Source organism: Micropterus salmoides, unplaced genomic scaffold, assembly GCF_014851395.1.
Source record: "Micropterus salmoides isolate LMB-PRFRI ecotype aquatic unplaced genomic scaffold, ASM1485139v1 Ms_hic_scaffold_9, whole genome shotgun sequence".
Lineage (NCBI taxonomy): Eukaryota > Metazoa > Chordata > Actinopteri > Centrarchiformes > Centrarchidae > Micropterus > Micropterus salmoides.
In genome coordinates this window covers 23,489,390-23,511,214 of record NW_024044681.1, presented here as the reverse complement: position 1 = coordinate 23,511,214, position 21,825 = coordinate 23,489,390, and the positions used below count along the sequence as shown (strand labels likewise).

Below are 21,825 nucleotides of genomic sequence, written 5' to 3'. Positions count from 1 at the left end.
GAGCCGACCTGCTTGTCAGTCACTTTTCGTTAAGCGACCAATCACAGGCTGGATGGGACAGGACATTTGAAAAAACTTTGACGTGCTACAGCAAATCATTAAATGTTGAACAATATGATTATTGACAAGTTAGTACTTAGCATTAACAAATTAGAGACCGATGTAGAGCCATTTGCTTGCACAAGGATTAAATAAATAAAAAACTCCAAAAATTAAACAGCTGTAACTGTATTTAATATTCGACAAGTAGTCAAATAGTATACTATTATATGAAATTATAATGAATGTAGTATATTATGTTACACTAACAGTATACTGTTAACTAAACATTATACTCTTTATTTAATACACTCGTGAACAGTTCCTCCTCCAGGTTGGGGATAGACATTCTGCATTAGACAGATGTACATTGAGCTGGTGCCAGTGTGCCAATATTTGCTCCTTCAAGCCGCCTCCGTAGAGCAACACACTCCCCTTGTTCTGTTTTACATCTGTTTTACTAGTTATTGTTATAAATATTGTTTATTGTTTAACTTTCAAATTTCAAAATGTCAGTATTTTATGCATTCCTTGATAATTAAGCAAGTAGTCTCTTAGTACCATTTGTTCCATTATAATCAAATCGTAATTGCAAATCGCAATGTTGTCCACAATAATTGGAATATGACTTTTTCTCCAAATCGTGCAGCCCTACCCATTTCTCAAACTGATGATCTGACATAAGGTCTGACAGTGTGTAAGGGCAAAAGAAACGGCTGTTTTCTGAACAATCCATGCAGTAACACTGAAGTAAAATATACTTTCATTTCAGTGGGTTACTGAGTTGCACAAATTGTTCCTATTTCTAGCTTCTGCAGAGTGCATATGAATATGCCATTTAATAAACATGGACACATAAATTCAGAATTATAAAATATATCTATATGGCTGAATCAGGTATTGGCAGGGCATGCTTTTGCTGATGACAGTTGTCTGCACTGGCACGAGCGATGTATTGAAAAACCAAACACGGTACAGCTTTCGAAAGCTTAGCCAAGGCACACTGGACCAAAGCAGACGCGATAAAAACCCAAACCCATCCAAATGACAATCTGACATACGGGCTGTTCATCTCCTGCTTTGCTAGATCAACACAGATTGGACTAATGTATCACCATAATCCTCACAACACTGAATCCGAACTGCTGCCTCGTCCAACAGCAAAATGATCTCTCGCTGGCGTGTGGAAAATTGTCACACTTTGATTTCTACTAACAGAGTCAGGTTTGTCTTGGCTTGGCTTGGTTTGTCCACAGTAAAAGAAGCTCACGGCAACCTGTTCCCACATAAAATCATACTCACTGAGTTTTACTGTTAATACCTCACTGCTACAGATGGATTATGCATGGAAATGGGTGGGTGGGGGTGAGGTGGGGGGTATAGGTGAGAGGCAAGGTGCTGAAGGATGGCGTGGGTGTATTCATTACAGTGAACTGCAGAAGCAAGTTTCTTATAAATGCTGACGTGTGTGTTTTTATTGCGCGTACTCTGGCGTGTAGGTGTGAGTGGAAACACACTCAGGAGCACAGGGCCACTGCATAATAACTAGGTTTCTATGGGGCAGAAAAGTAGAGAAAACACACACACACACATTCAAAGGGGCCCCTCGTTACTCATGCATGACCAGTCCATAATGCACTTCTGCGCTTTCACTCACCGTTGGCAGGACAACAGAAATTGAGAGAAAAGGATTTGGGAAGGAAGGATTTGCCAAGACTGTGGGAACAGCCAGAATCCTTCTTATACCACAAAAGATGGAGGAAGAGCAGCTCAACTCTCCCATTCTGTAATACATAAATTCAGAGCAGGAAAAGTATTATCCACGATTGGATCACCTTCGTTCTCTGAGCCTCACGCAGCAGCGAAAGCATTTTTCCACTTGGTTTGCATGCAAAACATTTGCACGTGAAAAAAAAAAGTTTGTTGCTGTGTTTTCAGGACAGCACAAATAACATGATGCAAAATTATTGAACCTGCAAGTCATATACTACGAGCTGTGTATAAATGTGTGTGTGTGTGTGTGTGTGTGTGTGTGTGTGTGTGTGTGTGTGTGTGTGTGTGTGTGCGCGCGTGTAGGGGTATGCGTGTGTATGCAACCAGGTATCCATCTCTGGCTGAACATTGATCGGTCTGGCTCCCTACAAAGAAGATGTGAGCAGACAACTAATGGATGAACTAGCCTCAATTAGCCCACTGACTGATGGGAAATGTGATTTCATTTAGTTGTCGCTACAGACACTGTCAACAAGTCATGTTTTCCCTCCAGGAGACAGAGAAAAAAGGAAACAAACACGCACATACATACACACACACACAGAGGCAAAGTCAGAGGGATTTGAGATTCCTTGCAGCTGTTCAGTAGCTTACAATATGTACATCATTGTCTGTCGTGAAAGTTTTATGCAGTCTCATTATGTTAAATGTCTCTGTGTCACCTGTGGCACGAGGCACACAATAGCACACTAAGTGCCAATGTGTTACATTAATGGCATCGTTTTCCTCCTCATACAATTGAAAGTGGAAAATAGTGAGACCTCTTCTTTTTGTCCACCTCCAACTTTTGTTCTTGCTAACGCATTGTACAGATTTAATTAACACCAGCAGGAAAGAAAACTCCACACAACCTGTTACCAAGCCTTGTTAAAATTCAAATTAACATGGCTGTTAAGAGTTGGATCATTTTATCTCCTGCAGAGTGTCTGTCTCTGTATAATGTGCTTTTTGCCAGTAAGTGGCCTTTACAGTTCAGTGCCCAGGGCTGGGTATTATTGTAAAGTTTTCTAAAGTCTAAAGTTTTTCAGACAAGCCAAAATAAATACCCGTGTTTTGGTACCAATACCAAAACAATAAATATTTTGCTACTTGAGAATTCTTCAAAACCCTTTTTTATCTCTTGAAAATTAAGCCAAATGTATCAATTGTAGGTTTCTGTACAAGATCTTCATCAATCATCAATGTAAAGTGCTTGAAATGGGCCGGTACTCACCTGTACCAACACTTCTATGTTTTACTCTTTAGTGTATCTTGGCTTTGTGTGACACACTAAAAGCAGAGAGAACAGAAAGTATCCAGGGATTTTGCTGGGAATACAAGGAACTAAGGGCAACTTTATCGGGTGCATTTTGTTGAAACACTTTTCATGAACCAACCAATGAATGCCTGGATGGGACATTAAAAATAAGTGGTACATTAAACCCTCATTTGTTATGCACGCATGGTTGTGATTAGTGACGAGTTAGTAATTAGCAATAACAAATTAGATACTAACCACCAATGTAGACCCTTTTTCTTGCACAAGAATTTAACAAAAGAACAAAAACTTACAAAAATTAGCTGTGTATTTCTGCTATTGTACGAATACACTAATTTGTACTAGTTACTCCTAAAGGTTGTGGGTAATGCATCTGCAGTGGACAGATGTAGATTTAGCCAGAACCAGGATGCCAGTGCCATTCTGCCAATATGTACTCCTTCTAGACATCCCCCTCCTAAGAGCAATACATTCCCTTTGTTACTTTTTTTACTAATTATTATTACTAACTAATTATTGTTCAAACATTACTTTGCAACTTCTGATTAATAACACAAAATCAACAAATAATTTATAATGTAATGTTATAGATTTAAGATGAATCATTATTGATACCCCAGAGGGGGGAATTCACAAATTACACAGCAGATAAAATATATAAAGTAGTTGAAATTAGCTCCACCTTTACCAGCTTCACCATTACAGTGATGTACATGTTTATGCATGAGTATAATCCAATTACATAATATACACTATTCTCCATAATGAGTAATCTTCCTTATGATACTTTTAAGTATAGTATGCTTTTGTAATATTACCTGAGTTAAATTTGCTTCTATACTTCTTCCTCTGCTAGGTGGAAAAGACACATTTTGATTGGTGGTCAACAAGCCATGAGATTCAAGAACCCATCCTAATCTCGCCATTTTTTTTATTAGTCTGCATTTAGCAGTATTATATTACAACAAATGTGCAATGCTGTTCCTAAGTTTGAAAATATTTTTTTATCTAACCATGGATTGATTCCATTGACCATGGATTGATTCATTATGGGACAAATGAAGGTTAGCGAGAGTTCAGTCACAAAGACTGTATTCATGGATTTTGCTCACTGACAGCTGCCATTTCAATTATTTATTCTAAACCAATTAGATTTCTTCAACACCATGTCTAAACAAATCATCTTGCTGTTGTAATTAGATGTCTGTATTACATTGTTGTTACCTGCCCGCCCATACCTGTTGCATTCATCAAAAGGAAGCCCTCAGATTGGGATATTCCAGGTCGCATTCAACAAGCTCCTCAGGATATCCTATTCCAAATCATATTTATTAACTCTTCCAATTAACTAAAGGAAGAGGTTGCATCCAAAAGTCACATCCACATTTCTTCCACCACCACTGATGGCTCCATTAGAGGAGAATTTATATGCTATACGCTAAACATTATACAGGACAAGGCACAGACATGCTTTTGTCAGAAATGACCTAAGCCCTCTGACATACGCTGTATATTAACTGTTATTTTGATGCACATAACCTTCATGCAGCTGAATTGCCCTAGCACTGATATAAAGCTGAAGTCTCACCCAGAGATAGACAGAGAGAGAGAAAGAGAGTGAATGAAACAGAAAATGAAACAAAAAGAATGTAGCTTGCTGGTGTAACAGTTTCATCAGTACAGCCTGGGTGCATTCTGATGGAAACAGAGCACTGTACGTATCCTTCTGAAGAGAGGAAATTATATGTCATGGTCTATAAAGCAGGCGCTTTATATATTTTCAGAGACAGTATCCTTATGGCTTAGATCATTGTACGGCGGGTGTAGAACACTCAGTTATGATGACATCACCTCCGTTTAAGCCATTTAGTTTCTCTGCTGTAGCTGACTTCTGAAGATGAAGCTACTTTAAGGATAGTTTCCTGAAATCTATTCATATATTTTGACCAGGGCAGACAGCCAAAATAAAAGTGGAGCAACATAATGATATGGCAGACCTTTAAACCCATCTGGTATCATATTTGTCTCATTTGATATTTTGAAAACTTGTAGTGAACACGACTGCTCCAAAGAGGGGGGAGGGGCTAGCGCTTACTGGGATTCGAATTACCAGTATGCACCATAATACGAATGGTGGAAGATTATTTCCTCAACTTATATTTTAATAAATATCCGTTGCTCAGTATGTATAGTCATTTGTTACATGTTAAAACCAGATGAATAGATTTAAAGAAAAGATTACAAAATTTTTAAGTGCTGTCTAGAGCCTCACAGTTGCACGTTGCAGATTTATTAGTCAATGTAAAAATAGTTTGGGACCTAATCAGGATTTGTAACAATAAAAGAGAAAGGGCCAGGTAGAAAATTGTAGAGTAATCAATTTGACTGGGTAAGCTGGGTGGGGAATTTCAACAAGTCATCCCCCAGTCTGCTAGCTATACACAACTTACAAAGTGGTTCTGATATATCCAAGGTTTTACAATTTTTATTTGGTACAAGACTAAAATATTGCTGAAGAGGTGCATTTGCTTTATTTTGACACAGTAATCCATCTCTCTGATTTGTTTTCAGTGTATTTTTCTTCCTTGTTTTTTCTTTCTCCCAGGCCAATCACCTTTTTCAGCACTTCCTTATTCTGACCCCAACAACCACAGAAGCACATATAACCTCTGATGTAGCTATGAATCTATCAAAAAGACCTAAACCCTCACAGATTTACATGGGCATGTCCTCAACTCCCAGACGTTGCATCTAACAGCCATTCATCTGATGGATAAACTGTGCATAGTCCTATACTCTGCTCTATAGAACAGCTTCCAGACAACAATCTACAGCATGCAGGAATCATAATACACACCTAATTATACAGTATGTAACTTAATATCTGTATACCAAAGGGAAGTTATTGTTGAGACAGCCAAGATTTGTGGAAATATATTTTTTACCAAATTTAATGCAAGAAAATCTATTTCAGAAAATATGATACAATATCCGGTTCAGTTAGCTTCCCTTCTGCATTTTTAAGTCCAAATTCTCCACGGATATCAGCACAGCAAAGCAAACTTTACTTACTCACTACCTTCGGGCTGCTGCAGTGAAACTTTAATGTCTGACAAGGACATCAACATAACTGTCTCCAAACTTCCCTGCCTCTTTAATTTGGTCACAGGATCTGCATTGCCATTGGTATGCAGTTTCTGCTGCACCGCAAAAGTCAGTGGTGCTTGTTAAAACACTTTTCATATCTATGCAAGTGCAATGAATGGTGTCTGACAAGGGCGCTTGTCTGCCAATTGGAGTATTCTCATAAAGGAAGCACCCTGCCAAGATGAAAGCCCTGGGTGATGCTGGAGAGTGAGGTGTCGAGGGTAAGAGAGAAATGGAACATCCCTATAGGAAGGAGAGAGAGCGTAGAGGAGTGGAAAGAGAGCTATAAAGAGAAAGGAAAGAGAAAATGAACCAACCATTTTTATCGCATTCATTGAGATGATTCTCAAAGGGCAAAATGAAATGTATCTTATAAAACATCACCTCTTCATTGTTCACTGTTTAACTCCGTGATTGTGTCCACATTCATAATAAATGGTTCAAACGTGTGCTTTGGTATACTTTAATGTGTGTGAGTTTATGTGTTTGAGCACAAGACTGAAGCTGTGTCAAGGCTCATTTCCTGAATATCTCACGCATGGCTGCTGTTCTTTTTTTGGCTCTGTTCTTTTTTTCTGCAGAACTATCTTTATTATAATTTCTTTTTTTTCAAATTCTCCGGGTTAATCTGTCTCTGCTCCAAATTCCTGTCTGTATATTGTGGAGGAGGCGATGTGACATAGGAATTCCTCTGTTCTCCCCCATCCATCCTGTAACCCCCACACCCCACTAATTCTCTCATCCTCCTCACCCTCAACCCATTTATGACACACACTGCTTTGCTGTGCTTGCTTCCCTCGTCCCTGTCTCATCTCATCTTATCACAGCGAGGCTTTAAGAGAGCACTGGCACAGGAGTGGCTAGTAACATGTCACTCAGGATCCCAGCCAAGCCACAGGCACAACATATACTCATAACATCTCAAAACAACACATCGCCTTTCCTTGGTGCTTTGTTGGCTGTCTTTGTCTGCTTGTGCTTTTTTACTCCTACCTTTCTCTTTCCTGTTATCTCTTCTATCAAATGTGGTATCCTTTGAATGACAAGTACCCACTGGATATCAAAATAACTGCTGAGACTTGAGGGATTATGCTATTAATTTTTCTAATCAAACTGGAAAGGGATCAAAGCACCGCAAGCTGTTCAAGTAATATTTCTGTTTGGTATAGCGTCATACTTTAAAAGGCATACTTTGATACCAATTAGCAAATAAATGTGTATTTAGTTGCTTCACAAGTCATTCAACAGTAGTATCTGTTATTTCTTGCAGCACACCGCCTTAATATCTATGGCCTACTAATGATTTTCAATCAGCAACGTACTTGCACGATAACACTGAATGGTTGGCTAGCTCCCTCTCCTCATTCTAATTATATGTATAGCAATACAATAGCAATGTGTGTGTTTGGTAAGTGTGTGTTTAATCGAATGTGAGCGAGCGAGGGGCAGTAAGTGACGGTGAAAGGTAGCGGAGCAGAGGAAAACCTTGGCAGTAGTTCAAGTTCAAGACAAATGGAGGTCTTGAGTGTCTTTATTGTCATGTCGTATAAAATAACAAAACAGCAAAGCTTCTCCCTGACCAACTTTTTGTACACAGACATGGTAATACTAATGTTCCATAATTATGTGAAATTACATGTTATTTTATTGGAAAATATGTGCACCTAAGCCTCACACAAACCAAGGAAAAACACTGCTTTTCCAAAGTGCACTACAAGCTCATGGACATACAACAGCATTGCTGCGGACACATTGTTGAGATAAATATGCCTGCTGTATTATGTGGGACATAAGAGAGCATCAAGGGTAGTGTGGGCCTTGATGTCAGGAAAACTACAGCTTTTCATTAAACTAAAAAAAAAGTCTATATATTTGCCATGTTGACCTGAGCATGTTGTTTAAATGGTGTATCTACTGCTCTCATTATTTCATATTAAGGTCAAATTATTTCTTGCTGCCATGTGCAATGTGATATGGAGCACTACTCTCTGTGTTGCAGGGTATGACATTGCAACATGAATATGGAAATGACAACAAGAAATCTCAGATATAGCCACTCTTACTATTTCTGGAAGTAAGTAGTTCTGTTTTTAATCAATAATCAGATCCATCAGAAACTCAAACTCTAAAGTGACCTCAGCCCTAAAGGGGGGTAAAAGGTGGCTCCAGGACTATGTCATGTGAAGGCTGTCACCTCTCAAACAGGTTGGACTAGGACTAGCTGTATTGAGTTTAAAGATATGTCTCATTTTTGGGTAGAGGCTCATTTTTAATAAGGTCAGGATTAGGGTGACCAGTGCATTACGACAAGGGCTTAGGATCAGCGCTTAGTCCTGGAGAGTAGGCTACCATTTACCAGCTCAGTGCAACTGTGGTTAACACTATCTCATTATTACTGCCATGCCAGAAGATTTTGGGCCTATCTCTTCCGTAATAGCTCATCTCTACAGCTCTGTGTGTGCATATGGGTGTCTGTGTGTGTGTGTGTGTGTGTGTGTGTGTGTGTGTGTGTGTGTGTGTGTGTGTGTGTGTGTGTGTGCATGTGTGTGTGTGCGTGCGTGGGGAGAAGGGGGCATTGGAAGGTGACCACTGGTGGGAGGATTTGGGTGTGTCAGCTGTTATGATTTAATATTTGCCATGCTGATATTTCCATTCACCATTTTGTCATCCCCGCTCCTCCACTATCCATCTCAACTACAGAGTAGCATGATAATGTTGCTCTGAGGGTGCTTCTCAAAGGATTAGAAAAGATTAGCATTAGCTGGTCCATTTGAATTGGATACACATACAGCAGAATTAGCATGTTGGCAAACTAGTCTGTGATAGTAGCCATAGCATGAATTTGCAATGGGAGATAAGGAAGCACTGTGGAAGATAAATATACAGTTGCACAGGTTCAAAAACAGAATGTCACAAAACACCTTCAGTGTCTCGTGAGCAAATCTCAAAAATCTAGTTAGGCTACTTCATTCAGCTGCATAAATGGGTTTACAAAAAGCTTGTTTCAGAAATATCCAAGTCTTTTACTTATGACTCATTATTTTAATTGTTTTACCTTTCTATTCTACATTCAACACAGGTCGGTTTCTGCAAAAACAGTCTTTTACTCCTCTTATTTGGATGCAAAATGGCCAGATAATGTGAGCTGTTACAAGATTGCTACCAGGCGCAATAACAATTTTCTGAAACAATTATGTTGACAAATTCTTTACTGAAAAAAGCAGTTATTATTGAAATGTCATACAATCCACAAATAAATGACTGCTGCCAAAAGCCAGAACATACAGCCATGGTTACAATTGAAATCCAATCCATCAAAACTAATCCAGCTGTGCCAAATTCACTTCTCAGGTGGGTCACAGATTAACATTTAAAATGATAAAATGCCATAGCAGTAAGGCTCTGTCTAGCTCTGTCTAGTGGTGTAAAAGTTATGTAAGCATAAAAAATGTAGGTTTCCAACTGACAAGGCTGTACTCTTTAAAAAAATATTTCGGAGCACACAGTAAACCCCACATCGTGGACTGAAATTGTTTATGTTAAGCACACTTACTAATGAGTCTTATCAGTTCTAACTACATGAGAATTTTGACTCACTTCAGCCAGTAGAAGCTTTTGACTTGTGGGTGTAGGAGAGTGATGGACTGCGTAATTGAGTGCACTGTGAGACAAACACTAATGAGGAAGATAAAGGAGGAATTGAGTTAACTGTGTTTCCCATGTCTAATGATAAGAGATGAGGAGAGACAGAGATGTAGTGCAAAGAGAGGCAGACCGTTCTGTTTTCCAAAAGAATACATCTGCTGTATGTCTAACTTGTGTACTCGTTGTTTTTGCAAAGCACAATGCTTGCTCTACCCAACCGGAGCAAAGTGAGAGAAAAGCAAATAGCTTTAAGATAGGCGGTGAAATTACCCGTAATTGGAGACCATTTAAAAACATAATAACTTCTTTGTTTCCTCAGCAGGAGGCTCAGGACTGGGGAAGCTTTTTGATTAGAACTGGAGATGAGTTCGCTATAAAACTACTGAGCCAAACCTTAGCCAGACTCATGCGGTTTGTGTGCATGTGCATGTGTTAAATCTGTCTGCCAGAATCCAAAAAACCAATCATTCTGGAGGAGACAGGAGAAGTCCAGTGTCAGATCAACACAGACCAGTTGAAAATACCTCATCACACAAATTCCCACATGAAGCAGTAGGAACAAGCAAACAGGCTTGTAAAATCTCAAAAGCATCAATGCTAAACACCAACTTACAAAAAATGCAAATGGAGCATGAAAATATATTAAAATCCAGCTGGAAACATGCCACAGCGTCTTTAACAAAGATGTGTGTGCGGTAGCAAATTGTCACCGTTCCACTGAGTAGGATAGTGGAAGTAAGCTCAAGGGTGTGTGCCACTTAGGACGGGGGGAATAATGTTGTGTAGCATATAATGGATTTGCAATGTGGCAAACAGAGACAGATGGTGGAGGTGGCTGTGTGTTTCTGTGTGCTATGTGTTTGCTAGCATTAAGACACACACACACACACACACACACAAACACTGTGCACAGCACAATGTGTGTGGAGAAGAAATCCCTAAGGCGCATTATGTATGCTGCCGCTCGCTCACCCAAGCCAAGGGTCTCAGTTCATTTGGTTTTTAACTGTTATAAATTGTCTCACTTGACTCCATCTTCCCTCCCTTACAACAGGCCTGGAGCGATCTCTACACAGAGCGGCCAGACTCCAAACTTAGAACCAATACAGGATTTTGGAATACTCTTTAGAAACAGGATCCATAATGGTAGATAAGATATAGACAACTCTAAGCAACAACTGAATGAAAGACAGGGCTACCCCCTATTAGTTGAATAAACCGTTGATGAAAAGAGTCATAGTCCAAGTTTTCATTGGTCAGTTAGTAAAAAAGCAACAACCTCAAACTCCATTCGGGAGCTGTGCCATGCTGTTAAACCGGGATGATGATCAGGAGATTGTTGCAACACCAACTTTTTATCTTGTAACACACAAGTGTCATACCAGCGAACGTTTTATCGGTGCCATGTATGAGGATCTTATAAAATATCAAATTTCCATCACACTATACATCTAAGGTCATGGATGTATTATTATACATGGCACTGCTGCTAACTCTAGGCACTGCCATTAGCTAGTTAGCGTGCATATGTGTGTGTGTGTGTGCGTGCGCAGGTCTTAACGGGTGTGTGAAACCTTTTCAACTGGATGAAATTTCACACTTGTAATTCTCGAAAATAATCAGTTTGTTACAGGCTTTAAGCACAATGTGTGTCCTCTCTAGTTCCACATGGAAACACACAGAGAGACCTGTGCACACACATACACAGAGTTCTATAAGATCCTCCATTTGCTCCCATCTAAAGCCCTACTGTACTGCATATTACAACAACACAGTGGTAAAAACTGCTTTGATTTACAGCGTGCAACAACTGCAATGGAAGGACCCGTTCAGTTTGAGTTTAAGACAACAAAACTGGATTCAAACTACATAATTTTACTATATTACATGGGTAAAGAAATGGTGGTCATGCAAAAGAGTGTCTAATAGGTTTCAAACACCAAATTAAGATGTAGAAGGACCCTCAAGCTGATGATTAGAAAAGGGACTAGAAAGTGACTTCTGGCGATAATATGAATACAAAAACATACGCACATACACACTCAAGCGCACATACACACAAACACAGGCACACACAGAAAGTCAATTAACATGAACATGTGTCTTTGGGGAATTATATTTCAATTAGCTTTAGCTACTTCTAGGCTTCCTTTGAGACCACAATGCTAAAACAAGTGCATAGATGTGTATTTGTGGATGCAGTAAATCCTGCTTTTCAATTAGGATCATGACATAACTCCATATTGTTAATGTATAAGTACAAGTTAAGCAATTAAGCGCTAAATCAGTGTTTTGCACAATATTAAGGAACCATAACATTAAAAGAAAGCATACACAGGGAGTGACTTGGGCAAATATAGCTGACACAGCTGCATTTGGAAGCTGATTTAAAACTAATTTATAGCAATGAGAAATGAACAAGTATGAGTATCCATTAGAAATAGGTAATAGCCATCAGTAGCAAATGAGCACTGTCATTAGAGAGTGATGCAACTCCTTTTAGGGATTACTTTATGGAAGAGCAGCAGTGATTTGGAAAAATATTAATAATGACTTGGGGATCACTATGGATATGGATATTCATTTCCTGTTTCTGAACTGACTGGACTTTCCCTTGAATGGACCTTTGGCTTTATAGACAATAATGTTATTTGAAAAGAGATGAGATTTCTTGGTATGTCCTTATCTCAACCCCAAATCTTAGGGCCTAGAGATAGCAGATGTATCTTTCTCTCCCTTCCCTATTACGTTTTTGCTCAGCCTTCAACCTTTACCAACATATTCCCTGTGAATGTACTCTTCCTGTCAACCCTAATTTGACTGAATATGTGTGAGAATGTAGAGTCTCATTGCTGTGTCTTTCACCCCAGGGTTTTTGTGTGCATAAGTGTGCATGTGTATTTGCGGGACAGTGTATGTTTTTGGTGTACCCATACACTGTGTCTAAGAATGTTTCTGTACACAATGGGCGTGCTTTACTTTGGCCGAATTCATTTCTGTCAAGAACATACGCAGAGTCCCCAAACAATATCAGAGTTGGGGCAGGAGAGCAGAGGGAGTAGGCAGGCCATATCTTTATCTCTGTTGAAGAAAATGATTACTGTAACATGTACTACCAAGTCTCCTGACTCTGGCCCTCGGGGAGTTGTATGAAAAGGAGCTGTCAGATGAAAGGGCACATAACATAAAAAAGAACATTATCTTTGCTAAGAGTTGTTAAGAGAGGGGAAGATACATGAACCTGTAGAGCATGTTAGTTTAAAGTGATGCATGTTAAATCAACCCTCTTTATTTGTTTTCCTATTTGCAAGTCTGCGTATGTGTGTGTGTGTGTGAGAGAGAGAAAGAGAGGCAAAAACTAATGTCATTATCTTGGTTTTTTAATGGCATTTCTCCTTTTCTTCAGTTCAAACCTTCTTTTACCATTTCCGGGTTTAAATGAAAGATTACAACACCCTCTGCATGGAGAGTTTTAATCCAAAAGGTGATTGTGTTTGTGTCTCTTTATTCCAGAGTGTTTGAGATTAGTGACACATGGCTTGTCAAAGACTGGAGCTTCAGATTAGCAACTCACTAATCCTTAGAAATTCAATGCTAATACAGACATCACATATGCATGTACGCACACGCACACAGGCCGATGCACTCACACCCAATAACACAGTCTGTGACTTTCCCAATGTATGTGCTTGTGTGTCATTTATGTGGGTAGATTATATCTAATCGCTGGAGTCTGACTCAAATAAAAGAAAGCAAACATCCGAGAAGTTTGCTTGTCAATCAAGACGAATCAGATAAGTTGACCAAAATGGCAACTCCAAGAAGTCCTAGGTTTCTCTTTGAGAATGTTATCATATCAAAACCAGTGCTACACTTCATATTGAAGAGCAAGCTGACCACTTATAAAAATGAACACCTTCTGCATCCTCCAGCATAATTTTTATTAACTATAACAGAGTTTTCTTTTTTTCCCCGCAATTACGCATTTGATATGATATTCTTTAACGAAAAATACACATTAGTTCACATTCTCGTGTGTGTATATAAATAGCTATATGTTAACTTTGAAGAAAAGCCCCATCAGCTGATATATTAGCTGAGCTTGCATCCTTCTTTCACCTACTGGGAGGTCTATTTAGGGTACAAACTCGCTGTCTGCTGTCGCTGCTGTCGCTGCTGTTGCTGCTGTTGTAGCCAAATCCACCTGTGGGCTTGTATTCTCACCGTTCACCATGGGAGGCTGCATTCAATCTCTCCCTTCTCACGCTCGTGGGCTGGCTTTAAATTACACTCTGCCTAAGAAGCCTAAGAAATACGAAACACAGCCTTGATGCCAGAATAAAAATCTACATTTATTCTGCATTGATTTACTACAAAAATGTATATTTGCGTATTTGAAATGTGGATGACATGTTTTGTATTTGTAACCAGGAGGCCATTAGCTCACAGCATCACCAGCAGATGATTCTATTAAATAATACCTATCACTTTTGCTAATATATCATTTATTATTTATTAGAATTAAACTGATATCTTATAAATGTGACATGTTCTTGAATTCAAGCCTGACAACATAATTATAGATGTTTTTGCTTTGTAAGCTTGAAATGTGCAGTGATTAACACAACTACCCGTGTGGTGCGTCATTGCCATCACACAGCCAATTACTCTAGAGTATTCATTCTATTTTCAGGAGATTCTTGCCAGGGCCAGTAAAGCTCTATACTGCAGAATTCAGTAAACTGAATGGCTGCTTTACAGCTCAGGGGATGTGTGTGGGCCCACAAAATGGAGTGAGCGTGAAACCTGGAAGTTATGTATTCATCGATTAGTTGTCAACTATTAAATTAACTGCCAAGTATTTTACTAATCAGTTAATCGGTTTCAGTAATGTTTTAAGAAACAAAATCCTAATTTTCAGATTCCAGCTTTTTAAAGGTGAATATTTTCTGGTTTCTGGTTTTACGCCTGTATGAAAATCAAGAAATTTGAGGACGTCACCCTGGACTTTGGGAAACACTGATTGACATTTTTACACAATTTTCTGACATTTTATAGACCAAATAACTACTAGATTAATCAAGAATATAATCCACAGATTAATTGACAATGAAAACAATCGTTAGTTGCAGCCTAAACCTCAGCAGTTGACATACAGGAAGGCCAAAAGCCCAGAAGACACAGTCTTCACATCAGTGTGTTCAGACATCCAGGCAGGCTTAATCTTGCCTCTCGCTGAATCTGTAGTTTTGGGGGATATTTAGCAATGAGCACATATAGTCATTTAAACACAGGGCTCAAATTTGGCAGATTTCTGAGGTTGTTTTTGTGATAAAGAAAGAGTAGGCCTATAATATTAGAGTATTGATGCTTGACACATTATTTATTTTACTGCTGGTTTTATTTTTTTAAGGAAATTTTGCTTGGTAAAATCTTATCAATCTTATGAAACATCACTGGCTTGGTATAGTAAAATAATGATGCCTGATCTGGCTGTCATTGCTGTCTGTGCTGCGTCCCTTCGGTGTGGGCGCATTCTATTTTGCAGGCTCATAAAAGCCTAGGAGATTTCCACAGACTGGTTTGGGAGCTGAGCTATTGGTTGGCGCTGTGCTCATCTGAGGATATTTGCATAAAGCTTAAAACGTTTTAACTCCTCCATGGTGTCTTGCTGGGTTTCTCTTTTTTTTTACCACCTGTGAATCTCTGCCATCTGCGACTACATGTGTATTAAGCTTAACAGTGACTGGCCTCCTGCCTCATTTCATCCCTATGTCTAAACACACTGTGAGAGCATCTGTAATTAACTTGTCATAGTTGTACATTCGCAAACAAAATCTGCCCCAACTGCCCCAAAGTTTAAGGATATGAGTAAGAGCCGGGCCAGGTGGCAGGTTCACGCTAAGTGTTTCTCGAGCAATTCTGGAGAGGCACATTTCTGCTCTGCCATGAAGAGCTTGTAAGCTCCAAATCCTATCACGTCCCCTTCCAGCCTCCTCCTACTCCTTTCTGTTTTAACTTTTTTAACACCTGGACCAACAAAAGACTGGCTTTGATCATGGGAAATCCCTTGGCAGAGCGGCAATGAATCCACAGTGGAGCTCCGTGTGTGTGTGTGTGTGTGTGTGTTTGTGTGATGCACATTGAGCCAGTGCTGCTCTACTGAGGGTTCTGAGCATTGAAGCTTCATGGCATCTGTATAAGGTACACAGCACCTCAAATGTTTTACCGGTCAAAGCATGGCCATGAAAATTAACACGCTTGCAAACACAAAGAAGCGGGAGGGAGAGTGCAAGTGAGCAAGAAAAAGAGAACATCTTGTTTCTCCGGTGTAATCAGTGGCTCAGCAAACATACACACACAAGGCCGCTTGTTATCAGAAGCTTTCCCACGCTGCTGTGGTACAAAGCTCCACACCAGGATGGGAGGATGAAGCAAGGGAGGAATGGACGGAAGTACAGAGGGATGGAGGGTCAGCCTTCAGCAGCTTAGACTCACTGCGGGGATAAACACATCCCTCACCGGGGGGGGGTTGTATTTAGGCTAGCAAGATCAGAGTTCAAAACAGACAGACTACCAGGCGGGCAGAGCAACGGGAAACAGACAGAGCAGTGGAGATAAAGACATCTCAACAGCAAACAACAACCAGTGCACATATCACACACTTTAGCTGAGGAGACTGAAAATTCCTCCTCCTCCACACCTCAGCCTCCCACATTACTCTTACATCAATTTCTCTTTTCTAGAACATCTCCGTCTTTCTCCGTCGCTCTCTGCCTCTACCTCCCCTCGCCTACCGCTCAGCCCCGAGCTCTTACGTAAGAGCCCCATTTGCATAACAGGCTGTTTTCTCTGGCTCCAGCACGGGCACATGAGACACACTAGATAATATGTTAACAACTCGGGCTGTTGGTAAACAACAACCTCCATCACAACACTTCACGTTCACACTATATAGCGCGCAGGTCTAGTCGGTGACAGAGATTCAGTGTCTCTGGATCTCCTGATGCCAGCTGGCAGTGGGCCAGAGGGGCTGAAACAGCTGTCATTTACAGAGCGCACGGAAATGGCTTTGGCTAGATACACTTCATTCAGGAGGCGGCTGACCTGCCTGCTGTGTGGAACCTATACAATAATAGGTCTTGCACAGAGAGATGACTGTTCAGATCAAGCAGTCTAGCATTATCCTCTTCAGGGTTAGGGAGAGAGGAAGCGAGAGAAGGAGACTGATGTGTGTGTGTGTGTGTGTGTGTGTGCGTGTGCGTGTGTGTGTGGAGAGCCACACATGAAATGGGCCCGACGTACGCTCGGCTGTTACCGGCATGCTTATGTCTTTGCTTAGGCCTCTTCAAACATAAGTTATACAAACAGGGCACACATTTGCAGGAATATATGCAATCACACACACTCATAATGAGTGCACCGCCCTCAGGAGAGTAAAGGGGAAAAGAAAGACTCTGGAATGTCAATACATGCTTCAGTGCGAGCTGTCAGATATACCAGAAACCGTAAGATTCCTACTCATTACATACCAATTCATTAAGTCAAGAATGGCCTTAATCAGTAATAAGCCTGGTTATTAAGGAAGGACTGCTCTCACTCTGCACACACACACACACACACACATGCACTTCAAAGAGACAACACAAAATGATCAAGGGAATCGAGCACAAATGGTCTGTCATTTGGGATTTCTCATTTACTCGAGTGGAAAACAGAGGTTAAAGTCAAGACTTTCATGTTAATAGATTTGTTATCCAGTGCCTTAAATACATCTCAATATGATTTGAGGGGGATAAAGTGGACTTCATATCACAAAACTGAAGCTCAGTGTGGCATATGTGGCCCTGCTGTTAGACTGACAGTTGTTGCGGAGAAAATCCATCCCCCTCCTGCCATTATTACACGCAGTGTGAACGTACCAGACCTGAAACTCAAAATGTGTTCCTTCTTTAACTTCTCAAATGAATGGGAATTTTTGTTATATTTCCTTGGATGCCTCATGACTTGAATGCCATCCGATACTTAAACGTAGTTATCTACATCTGCAGAGAAATTACCACATGAAATACCACTGGGTTGTGCTCATGCGACTTTGTATCAGATTTGTTATACTTGGAGGTAACCAGAAAGATAACTGATTCCACACAGCCATGAGCAGTGCTGAAGTAGCTTCTCTACTAAGTGTGGTATGGATCCTCAAAATAGGAGCCTGATATGAACACAATGTTTTAATAATGATGGTCAAATTCGAACTAGAGGTGTAGCAATTCATACTTAGATGAACTGATCATGACCATCAAACAACTGTAAGCCCAGAATTCATTAGCATTTTCCATCCACTGCACTGGCCCAAATACTTTACTCTGTTGTTAATTACACATTTATCTATTTAAGACACTTAGACATGTGAGCATAAAAGAAATCTAAAAAGCTGTATATTGTGCCGCTGTTCTAGCAAAAGCTTTGTTTCAATTTCATTTCATATTATGTTATTTCATTGTTATTTACCTATTCTAGTTATACTTTAATGCATAGGCTACCTATAAAACACACTAAGCTGTCTTACAATTGGAGGGCAATTCACTGTGACCTTGACCTCCAATGTCACCTTTCTCTCAGTGTTTACAGTCTGTTTACAGTCGGCTGCTCTGTCTGCTAAACACCACTGCTAGCTGTTTAACGTGTAATGATCATAAATAGTCTCGAGATCAGAATGATTTTCACATTTTGTCAGTTCAGCCGTTGCCAAATTGATTTCCAACTCGAAGCTAAGCACTGAAATTACTGGTACAGTGTCGTAAATATCGGCAATACGAGACTTCATCTAAGAGGAAGAGCGACCTTAACATTATTAGATATCACCTTGGAAAATAAACTTCTGAGAATTTAATGTAGAACCCCGTCTTTACAATCAGGCCTGTCAATCTCCTTCAACAACTCTTGTGAGGTTATCAGCAGGACAGCGTTCTATAAAACCTCTTGCACAACACACACCCTGCGCACTATTCACAGACACCACACCTGTAGTCTACAGAAGAAGAAGAAGTCCAAATCATACATGAAAACAAAAAATATATATATTCTGCAATCAAAATGCTCTGTGTATCTGTGATCATCTAAATCTGCCGTAATCAGCAGCATCAAACAGTTCGGTGCGTAAAATGCCGCCAGTGTATCTCCGTGAATCATCCAAGTGCTCCAAGTCAAAAACAACCGCGGGGTTGGTTACTTCACGGTGAGGTGTGTCTTCCTAGCGCGCTCCTTTTTTTCCTTTTCATTGACACTCACACACAGGACACGGGATCGAGGACGCAGGAGATGTACCAGTGTTGTGTGTGGCTTCACGGTCGAGGTCAGGTCGGGTCCTGAGCGTAGGCTACAATTATGGAAATAGGACTCTCCTCATTCCTTAACATTAATGTTACAGGACAAGCGCTCTCTCTCTCTCTCTCACTCTCTCTCTCTCTCTCTCTCCCTCCTCTGGCTGTCTCACATCACGCACGTTTCCATGCGCGCGTACATTCACACAGGACACGCGCAGGCACAGGCACACATGTACATGAGAAGCCCTGCGAGAGGGAGATAGAGAGAGCCCCATCTTTCTACCAGGACCCGCGTGTGACCGTGCGTTCTGCCACTTCACCCTGCCCTGCTGTTGGCCTGTAACATACATGGCGCGCGTACACACAAATAACCGCACGTAGGCTACACGAACACACGCACATGTACGTGCACCACTCACGCCAGGCTCACCTTTCAGAAGAATCCCATAAATAGTGTAGAGGGTGAAAATCAAATGACTCTTGAGATTCATTCTGTCTTCTCTCTTTCTTGCTCTTGCCTTCGATCCGCGCTAACTTCTCCTCACCGTCTCTCCCCACTGAACCTCGAACGGGACCGGACCGCTTTGTCAGCTATCCTGGTGGACTCCTCTGGAGTGCGTCTTTTGTGCGTCTCTGGGAAACGGGGGTTAACCCAGAGACTGTGTTGCTTTTGAAAACGGGAAGGTTCTCTCCTCCTAAAAAACAAACAGTTATTCTGAATATTGTCAGGGATGCACCAACGGTGTGGTATTGGCTCAGTTTACGGGACTCAGCACAACAGCAGTAAAGCTCAGGAACTGAGAGCAGTCGTCCTCCGGTAACAGAGTAGATGCTGTCGCTGCTGTATTACTGTCTGTCCCGTTCTTGGTCTGCTGTGGCGCACAATCCACAGCGCAGGGAACACGAGTGGATTGTTTGAGTCCCGCCCACACAGCTTTTGACGGGCATGAAAGGTGAACCAATCACGAAGACCCGAGGCTAAGCGAAGTGGGGTGGGGGGGGGGGGTCGTAGTGTGAGACTCGCTGCAAAAAATATCATTCTCTACTAGTTTTTAGACGTACTGAGAGTTAAAATACTTAAAAAACCAGCGGGATGAGTTAATCCCCCTTTTCCATGAAAAAAAAATTCTTATAGTGAACTGTTTTAGGGAAAATATGATTATTATTATTATAGCACTTGCAGATCTTGTTTTATTTTTACATGATTTGCTTGGTAAAAAAAAACATATTAAGATACATCTTCATGTAGGTACATAGGGTATACACTACACTGTACATCTACATAAACACATATATACACATAAATAAAACAAGTGGAGATGCTGGAAGCTGAAAATGATTGTCAAAGTTCAAAGCAAAAATAAATAAATTTATTAGAAATTAAAAAAGTTAAATATTAAACTGAACTATCTGCTACAGCAAGAGATGCAGCAAAGATAAGCAAGTTGTGGGAGGGAGATGTGGAATCCTACTGTCACAAGTCAGCCACTGCAAAACCTGGGAAATGCTGATTTGAAAGTGATTTGTTATTACAGTGCAGGGAAATATGCATTGCTCCAGGATACTCCTTTGTTTGAAATGGACTTCATTATTGTCAGCCACATCAGGGTACAACCTGAGAGGCAAACTGGTCATTTTTTGCAGTGTACAAGTAGAATGGGCTCAGAATTCAAAACAGAAAGGGCATGCAAACAATGCTTCTGGGTGTGAGCTGTCCTTCCACATGGGTAACTCATATATTTCATTGCTTGCTGCTGCTCTGTTGATAGTGATGATCCAGGTTAGAGGGCTGTGAAGTATCAAGGTTGACAACTGCCAGAGCTTTGAAGATTGTCTTGCAGAGGGCAATCAGAGGGATGGAGAGGTGCGGTGGGATGTGATGGGACAAGGCCACAACTGCAGGGGTCAGGGGGTGGAAGCGGTCTACAGCCCTTTCAAAAAGCTGTTAAGACTGAAATGTAGTGAGAAGGAGCAGGTTCCACAATGAGACAACAGGGTAGACAGAGAGGTGATGCATACCTTAGTCCACGGCTAAGGTATGCATCTTTGCCTCAGTTATTTAGATGTCTATTCTACCTGCAGCTGATCTGTATGTTCAGAAACTGATACATGGGTGGGCTGATGAACAGAATTTGGATATTTTACATTGTGACCCGTTGCCAAGATTAGTGTCTGTAGCAACAAGCACATACATGAATTAGGATAGCTTATCACAAAAATGCGTGTCAAACATATATATGGAAATGATTTGCTCCTGTGAAAAGCAATTCTGGTTGTAAGTTAAGAGAGAAGCCCAGGGAAGGTCAAATCAAGGGCAATTGGAATTGGTTGGAGATACTGGAAGAGATTCCGCCTCTCATTCAAGAGGCTTCTTTAGTTCTGGCTGGCTGGCAGGGAGTCCAGTTGCCCTTGATCTAACTTTCCTTGGATAACTATGACCTGGATGACTGAGAATCTTCACAGACATCAGAGTGAAGGGCCTACTAACAGCTTTTTTATGCTATATGAACATAAGAAGAAGCTAGTAACCAGCATGTCTTCCTTTGTAAAATTTGACAATTTGACAACATGACAGCAAACAACAAATATGTGCACACTTCCACATGGCCTTTGTAAAAGCATCAACAAGAATAGAGT

At 40.6% G+C, this 21,825-nt stretch overlaps 1 protein-coding gene across 3 annotated transcripts in view; it reads right to left on the bottom strand.

The window, feature by feature from the left end:
* The window catches only part of cadm2a (cell adhesion molecule 2a), a 224,426-nt gene extending 204,345 nt beyond the window's left edge, over positions 1 to 20,081 (bottom strand). For 2 of the 3 annotated variants that reach the window (XM_038707630.1, XM_038707631.1), the window contains exon 1: positions 19,619 to 20,080. In XM_038707630.1, the coding sequence (XP_038563558.1) occupies positions 19,619 to 19,679 (61 nt within the window). In that variant the 5' untranslated portion in view covers positions 19,680 to 20,080. Of the gene's footprint in view, positions 1 to 19,618 lie in introns of all 3 variants that reach the window. The other variant, XM_038707632.1, reaches the window with a different exon arrangement.
* Between the last annotated feature and the right edge of the window lie 1,744 nt (positions 20,082 to 21,825).